Source organism: Eptatretus burgeri, chromosome 10 (genome assembly GCF_056783735.1).
Source record: "Eptatretus burgeri isolate ZD-2024b chromosome 10, Ebu_testis_v1, whole genome shotgun sequence".
NCBI classification, from domain to species: domain Eukaryota; kingdom Metazoa; phylum Chordata; class Myxini; order Myxiniformes; family Myxinidae; genus Eptatretus; species Eptatretus burgeri.
The window spans coordinates 24,866,135-24,874,967 of NC_140970.1; the positions used below are offsets into that span (position 1 = coordinate 24,866,135).

General features: G+C 44.6%; 1 protein-coding gene across 6 annotated transcripts in view; it reads left to right on the forward strand.

Moving 5' to 3' along the window:
- Positions 1–8,447, forward strand: part of LOC147018112 (sarcospan-like) — a 9,629-nt gene extending 1,182 nt beyond the window's left edge. Inside the window, exons 1-4 of one of the 6 annotated variants that reach the window (XR_015062287.1) lie at positions 3,941–4,768; positions 5,176–5,274; positions 6,790–7,445; positions 7,476–8,447. Coding sequence is in view for 5 of the 6 variants with exons in the window: in XM_085897472.1 (XP_085753598.1) it covers positions 4,535–4,768; positions 5,176–5,274; positions 6,790–7,230 (774 nt within the window). In the remaining variant the exon portion in view is untranslated. Of the gene's footprint in view, positions 3,574–3,940; positions 4,769–5,175; positions 5,275–6,789 lie in introns of those variants that run through there. The other 5 variants (XM_085897475.1, XM_085897476.1, XM_085897472.1 and 2 more) reach the window with 5 other exon arrangements.
- Positions 8,448–8,833: the final 386 nt, after the last annotated feature.

An 8,833-nucleotide genomic window follows, 5' to 3' on the forward strand; every position in this document is an offset into this window, starting at 1 on the left:
ACAAAATTCTCAGAGCTGTTAGAAGCCGTAACCAGCTGTCACAAACTGTTGCTCCGTCCTTTTTTCGGCGGCCAGTGTGGGAGGAGCCTCAAGCAGACCAGCCAAATCCACCTTACCTATTGGCGCATCGTTGCACGTGACAAAACCGCTAATCTCACGACCATTCCTTCCTTACCAGAGCGAGATGCAACCCCAAATCAGTACAGGCTTGGCTTATGATGCCATAGTTGTGGTGATGGACGAATGGCAGAAAGCAGCCATTTGCCAGAATTACCGAGCAAAAACGTGAAGCCCTCAGAAAACGTCAACAACAACCATCCACAGAGCTGCCAAACGTGGGGCATCAAACGTTGATCGAAAAAGGTGAACGACAACGTCAGTGAAATAGGTGGGTGTCGACCGTCGATGGAAAATAGGTGGGTGAGGTGAATGATCAACAGCCGTATTTGACCATCAGAATAACTGCTCAGGAAAAGCCCGTGCTGTACTAAATGAAATGTCTTGTAATTCCAAGGTGTAAATAAATCATCCATCTCCAAGCCAATGTGTTCTGATGGAAAGGGGGGAAACGAGCCTCCGTTGGGCTAACGACTATCTCACGTGCATGAATGTGTCTGTTGTAAAGAGAAAAAGGCCATCTAATCCCATAAGAAAGGGAATCTATTCGTTAATCTTCTCAATGCATCAAAGTTAGAATCTCACCAGACATAGGGATGGGTCTATCCTGGACATGCATTTAGGGAAATAACTGTCTGAGGACCTAAATGTTTGTATGCATTCGTCGGATCCGATTATGAAATCCATAACAATATTTTGCTGACGTACTTTAATTAGTCCGTGAGAGAAGATCGTGGAAAATCGTCTCATATCATGAATGAAATCGCTCCAAGCTCCAGATTTGAAATCTCATAGTACTTACAAAAGCGATGTACACAACGATTTTAGTTGTGATGAACAGGCATTCGATATGAGTGAGGAAAGTGAAAAATAATCTTTACCGTCAAGAAATCGTTGCGACCTGTTCCAAGTGAGGGTAAGGTTGAGCAGGCCAAAAAAACATGGGGGATTCAGACCCCAGCGAGGTTACCCAGGAAACGCCTTAAGACCCCAGACAGCGAGGTGGCCGACGATCACCTGATGAAGGATATAATTAAATAAGGCGGTTAATTATCTTCAAAAGGGGTGTTTTAATTCACCCAAACACCCAATTTTCACTCTTGCACTTCCTTGGAGTTTTCTTCGTGTGCATGCAAAGTTTCAGGCTGCTAGGTTTAACAGTTTTGGAGTTGTGGAGGAGACACATACATTGACACACACACACACACACACACACACACACACACACACACACACACACACACACACACACACACACACACACACACACACACATTGCCTTTTATTACCTCCACCACTGAAGGTGAAGGAGGTTATGTTTTCACCCGTTTGTGTGCAGGATAGCTCAAAAGGTTATGGACGGATCCGGATGAAATTTTGTGGACAGGTTTGGTGTGTGACAAGGACGAGCTGATTAGATTTTGATGAAGATCCGGTTCCGGATCTGATAATTTTTTAAGTGATTCTTCAACATTGAGAGATCGGGTTAAACTGATATATAGCACGATATCTGAAAAAGTTGTGGACGGATTCGAATGAAACTTGGTGGGAAGGTTGGGTGTTTGATCACGACAAATTGATGCGATTTTGCTGAAGATCCGAATCCGGATCCGACAAGTCGAAATTTTTGGGTGATTCTTCACCATTGAGAGATCGTGCTGAACCGATATATAGCACGATATCTCAATAAGTTGTGGACGGATTGGGACAAAACTTGGTGGACAGGTTGGGTATGTCGCAAGGACGAATGCCCTTCTACTTAGTACATAGATAGGGTTTTTTCATGTTGTGGTGAGTCCCAATATGGTGGCCAGTGGCCATTTTTTTTTCAGCAAACCAGCGATCCAGTTATAGCGAACGCAGTGAGCTACATACTTAACGCGTGCACATGAAAGAATAGGAAACAACAACAACAACAACAACAACAACACAATACCCCTGGCTATTTAGAATCCGTGTGTTGGCTATGACCCTTTTGCTTCTGTTTTTTTTAAACGCTGTGCGGTGTATAAACACGATTGGGTTTTACTTCTATCTTGTGAATATTACTTAACGCGTGCACATGAGAGAATAGGAAACAACAAAAACAACACAATACTCTGGCAATTTGGAATCCGTGTCGTTAGCTATGACCCTTTTGCTTCCGTTTTTTTTTTTGCTTCCGTTTTTTTTTTGTTTCCGGTTTTTATTTTGTTTCTGGTTTTTTTTTTGTTTCCAGTTTTTGTCATGGGGAATGATGCATGCCGGGAGATAAAGGCATCGTCGGAGACATGAAAGACCCAAATAATATCAGACATGGTGTATATTTCCTCCACTGATTTTAATAAAGATATCTCCCGCATCATCAAAAAATAATTTTTAATCATGATTTACGTTATTTGATCGCTGATCCCGAATCCAGGCCGAAGTAACCCGAAATTGCGTATACAGTTGTGAACAAGTTATTGGTAAAGTCAGAATCAAATGTAAGAAGAATACTACGTTCGCTTCTCGTATTTATTTTTTTAGATGAGATCCTGTTCTAGGCGGTGTAGTTGTCGTTGTGAAGGGAATGTTGAGGAATTTTTTTTTTCAGATGAGATCCTGTTCTCGGCGGTGTAGTTGTCGTTGTGAAGGTAATGTTGAGGTATAATGTTTCGGTAATATTTATTTTTTTCAGATGAGACCCTGTTCTAGGCGGTGTAGTTGTTATTGTGAAGGTAATGTTGAGGTAATATTAATTTTTTCAGATGAGATCCTGTTCTCGGCGGTGTAGTTGTCGTTGTGAAGGTAATGTTTAGGTCATATTTATTTTTGCAGATGAGATCCTGTTCTAGGCGGTGTAGTTGTTGCTGTGACGGTAATGTTTAGGTAATATTTATTTTTTTCAGATGAGATCCTGTTCTAGGCGGTGTAGTTGTCGTTGTGAAGGTAATGTTTCGGTAATATTTATTTTTTTCAGATGAGATCCTGTTCTAGGAGGTGTAGTTGTCGTTGTGAAGGTAATGTTTAGGTAATATTAATTTTTTTCAGATGAGATCCTGTTCTCGGCGGTGTAGTTGTTGTTGTGAAGGTAATGTTGAGGTAATATTTATTTTTGCAGATGAGATCCTGTTCTAGGCGGTGTAGTTGTTGCTGTGACGTTAATGTTAAGGTAATATTTATTTTTCCATAGCAAAAAGACTGTTTAATTTGATATATTTAAGAAGCGAATGTAAGAAGAATTCTCCGTTTGCTTGTAGGATTTGCTTATTCCATATTGTTTACATCAGTGGTTTGACACACCAGAACACCAAGATGGCGGCCATATTATTTAGTTTGAGCAGCCATGGTGGGTGGAGTCGAGTGATAAATGTGGGTGGGGTCTGGCAGCTGTCCGACGAATGGGGGGGGGAACATTTCAAAAATCGACCCTCTGACAAGAACTACTACTACAACAACTATGCAGAGCTCTTGCAGACCTGCGACATGGCGCAGGTAAATTACAGTCCTTGTGAAAAATAAAAACGCCCGGTTAATGAGTTTTGAAGATGCTGAGAGGATTACAAAACTGCCACGTGTACTGTGTATAAAAAAAATATCGACACGATCGCTAATATATCTTAAAACATGATTCATAAGTCGACCTCGTGGGAAGACGTTTCAACACCCACGCGGGATCGAAATGCTCGACTATTATGTTACCTTAACACGATTTAACGTCCTTCGTGCACTCTCTCTGTACAACTATTATCCAATTAAAAGAGATTAGTGGGAGTGGGACTGTTAATGGAGTAATGCAAGCTGCCTTTGTCGAGCACAGCCTGCACGGCCAGACAGGGCGAGTCATGGGAACATGGTGTGGCCCTCGAACAGCAGTTTTATTCAAAGGATGCCAGAATATCTGAAGAGAATGATTATTATTTAAATGTTTTTGTGATTCGGTGAGGGCGGCGTGTGTTGTAACAGGGTATTGCCGTACGACTGACTGACTGACTGACTGACTGACTGAGTAAGCGTCGAGTGGTCTGTGTTGAAGACCGCCATGAGGCGGCGTTCAGAGCGTCGTGTTCAGTGCCTTGGGTATTCTTCACACGTGAGCTGAGTGAAGATTCGTTAATTTTCTTTTTTCCACAAGATTTCATTGAATGTCTCCACTCGGACGGCTCCCCGACGAGGAGGCTGCTTCCCTCGCACCTCTGTCAGGGCGGGTGCATCGCTCGAGTTGGAGTTGGAGTCGGGTCGGGTAGGGTAGGGTCAGAAAGGGTGAAAGGAAGAGGAGGAGGAGGAGCGGGAGAGAAAGCTGGAGATTCGCGGGGTGCTCTCCCTTGCATCTCTGGTACGAGGGGATGATCCGAGCCCTCCACGTCCCGCCCCGTCCCGCCTGCCGCTCTGCGCTCCAGCCGGCCCGGCGCCATCGCACGGTCCAGCCGAGACCCACTGATGTCCAGCACGCACGATGAGCCAGGTGGCCGTGGATGCCGGCGAGGCGAACCCTGGGGATGCGGAGGAGGCGGGGGAGGAAGAGAAGGAGGAGGGCGGTGGACGCGGAGCCTGGTGCGGTCCGCCCTTGGTGCCCGTGGTGTTGCTGCAGATGGTGCTGGGCACGGTGACCGCCGCCCTTGCGCTGGCTATGAGCGACCTCTCGCCCTCATTGCGACCCAGGGACACCCCGTACTGGGCTGGTCTGCCCGTAAGAGCTACATCGGGGAGGGCACAGCGGCGGGAGAAGGCGGTGCAGGGCAGTTGGGTTGGACAAGGAGCTTGTCTGTCCTAGTATACCGCTTCGATGTATGAAAGCTAGCATCCTGCTCTTGCCAATTGTAGATGATGATGATGATGATGATGATGATATGCATAAACACCGACATTCATCATGGCATGAAACCCAGTATGGTGGGAGTGACGAGACTAGACCGTCGGCCGAGACGGGCCACAGAAGTCACGTGATAGTTTTATGTCTGCTAAGCATTTTCGGTCCACGTTTTAAAATGGACCGAGATGGCTTTCATTGGATCGACCTACCTGTGCACAAAGCGACAAAACAGATTCAGATGCCCAGCGGACATGGTCATTGGTCTAACTACGTCACTCTTACAGGTGTGTCTCGCCGCCACACTTGGCTTTTACGTGCAGTCCGTGGGCCACCAGGACGAGGATGACGACGACGAAGTTCTGGCAAAGCAGTTTAACGTAAGGGTAAGGCGCATGTCGCTGTATCTTCGTCAATGTATAAGATATATATATATATATATATATATATATATATGTATATGTATAAATTTGTGTATGTTAAGACCCTCACCCCAATTTTTAGCTTGTGCAGACTTGACAGTCTTTTGTGGATTGTCCTGTGTTCTTGCTGCAAATGGCTGTGGGTAGCATCATTTACTGGGGTGCAGCTATGCCATTGATGCAGTTCCCCTGCAGGTTAGAGCAGGAATTTGTAATTTGTTAATTGTGCCGGCGATAGCCCACCTACTCTTTGCGAAGGACACCGTGGGTTCTTCAATGTCTACCAACCAACGCCGGTAGGCGAGACGGCCAGTTTAACGTCAACCGAGGGACGACACGCACATTGATGAATCACCCCTCCTGTGAAACATCCTGGATGACTATTTATAGCTGGGTTGAGATTCCAACCCAGGTTAAACAGCTCAAAGGTGTGTGTGTGTGTGTGTGTGTGTGTGTGTGTGTGTGTGTGTGTGTGTGTGTGTGTGTGTGTGTGTGTGTGTGTGTGTGTGTGTGTGTGTGTGTGTGTGTGTGTGTGTGTGTGTGTACCTCTCAGCCCTCCTGTCAGCCATGTCATGTTTGCATCATTGCCTATTTTCTTTTCCCTTTAAATCGCCTCCGCAACTAGGAATGGGGAATTAAAAACTACAACATACAGCTCAAAATCCCAGATTCCATATACGGGCAGCAGATGGTGAGCCACCAGGTCCATTGCAATTACAGAACGACCCAAATGTGTTCGTTGGAGACCTGGCCATGATTCACCCATCTGCTGTGATCTTTCTCGACTACCCTGTTCTTGTTGAAAAGCATTGGTCAATGTTTTTTTTTTTTTTTTTTTAAACATTATAATACCCCTTTTAAATTTGTCTTGACTAATTGATGCAATACAGGGAGGAGTCAACTGTTTCTGGTTATTAATTGACAGCCAATGCTATTAATTGTCAATAAAACATTTAACTTGATTAATTTTAATAAGCTGGTATGTGCCAACTTTTTCAACAGTATAATGAAGTGGGAAATAACATCGAGAGGCTGTTGCTGGAGCTTATTTAATTTAGCTTATGCTTACTTCCTTCCTCTCCCTTCCCTGCCCTCCCCCTAACCACCACCACCACCACCACCACCACCACCAAATTTCATCCCTGGAAGACATTTTTGTTTTGAATAGACTACATCTCATGACAAAAGAGTTGGTGGTGCTGCATAAATGCGTGGCGAAATGTCTTCCACTACATGGCAAATGATAAATCCCTTCGTAATTGGAGTCAAAGGAATATCAATTACTTTGATTAAGGGAGGGATTTGAACCATTCCTTTAGAGTGGGGGGTGGGGAGCGAGGGGTCATCGTTATCAATATTCAGGTTGTTTTGTCATTGTTGATATTGTGTCTGAACGTGATATGTCACAATAGTGGGCATGCATTTTGGAAATTATCAGCCCTTATTTACACACTCACTTGCACTCGTCTTTTCCCACAGCTGGCATATTTCCTCAGCAGCACGATTGCCACGGTGTTGAGTCTTACCGCCGCTTCCTTTGCCGGTTACCACGCCAGTCTTTTGGCTGGCTCGGCATGCCAGCTGCGCATGGGTGTTTGCGAATGTCGGCTCTCCCTTCCGACAACCACCTTACCAACCAGCTCGTCGAGCACCACAGCGCCAGCGCCCATCCGCACGCTTCGTTATGCCGGTGTCGCGTCCTGCCGTGCAGTGTCGGTCTCGCTGCGCTCGTGTCTGGTGCTGCAAGTCTTATTGAACCTCAGTGCTGCCTCTGCCTGCCTCCATGGCTGCTACCTCCTCTGGAAGAAGCGCTACCAGGCCGTAGTACAGGGCCCGCCGCGCTGTCGGGGTTCAAGTGTGACCAAACGAATGCAGGAAGCTCGAAGACATCAGCTTGCTTCCTGGTCAAATGCAGTGTGACTTCATTCTGGAGAAGAAACTCACTGCATTAATGACTTTTCAAAGGTTTATCTATTTAATATCAACATGATCATTTGCAAAGACAAGATGGATGTCTGCATATGTGACCATGTCTGAGCCAATATGACCTGAATGAAACGCAAAACTTGCAGTAGTTCTACTGAATGTAGGTAATTTGGTCACGGGAAACCTAGTCACGGTAAAACGGTCACAAGGTAATTTGGTCACGGTAAAACGGTCACAAGGTAATTTGGTCACGGTAAAACGGTCACAAGGTTATTTGGTCACAGTAATTCGGTCACAAGGTAATTTTGTCACGGTATTATTATGATTTATTATTCACTGCATGTAAGGCCCAAGAGCAGTAATAAACATTTTCATTTCATGGCCGGCGAATCTTGTTGGCATAATGACGTATTGACCAAGTTTACTGACTACTATAATGGAATCGGAATTTAAAAGTTGAGAGAGACAGAATCAATTCCATTATAGTAGTCAGTAAACTTGGTCAATACGTCATTATGCCAACAAGATTCGCCAGCCATGAAATGAAAATGTTTATTACTGCTCTTGGGCCTTACTGGCCTTAAATGCAGTGAATAATAATAATACCGTGACCGAATTACTTGACCAAATTACCTTGTGACCGTTTTACCGTGACCAAGTTTCCCGTGACCAAATTTCCTGTGACCAAATTACCGCGCCCCCTTCTACTTGTTCCAACGACTGCAGCTGTGTTCAGAAAGAAATGGTGAGGCTTACATTAAGCAGGAAGTTACTTCTGTATATTTGCACCTCTTCATTCTGCAGCCACACCATATTCATTGAGAAGAGTGTATAGTGAGTGAGCATTCAGCCAAAATGAACCAAGATGCTAATTGTTTGAGTGAAACTAAGCATTTTAAACCACAAGCTGACCAATCAGAAATGGCTGTTTAAGCTAATTCCATTGACTTGAGCTTTTGAAGCAACATAGACAGGTCTGGTCATTAGATTTTAATTTCAGGGGTTGCATTGTGTTTGAAATGAATAATTGTCTGCCTTTTTTTTGTTTTCTGTTTGCTGAATGCTCACTGTCAACACAAGTGTTCAAATTTCTATGTCTATTTGCCACGTCCAATGAGAGGTGTGTCTGTGCCTCATTGAACAAGGAACGTTTTGTTTCTTTTCTGAGTGTATGTAATGTGAAAACTTTGCTAATAAATTCACTATCAGTTGGAGCAGTCTTGCCTTCATCATCCAGCGATCCTTTGTGAACAATACTTTTGGTGAGCAGGTCCTGGCTTTCTGCTTGACCTTCGGTGGTGAGCCAAGATGACAAATTGGCACTAGATGAAATGCACACATACACACACACACACACACACACACACACACACACACACACACACACACACACACACACACACACACACACACACACACACACACACACACACACACACACACACACACACACACACCTGCCGTTTAAAAAAAACCCCTAACACGTAATTGTTGATGCGGGTTGTTTATGTGACATGATGGGACACAGAGAAGGTGCAAACCAATATGGCTGACAAACCATGTGACCTATGACGCCATACTTATTAAACTTTATTCT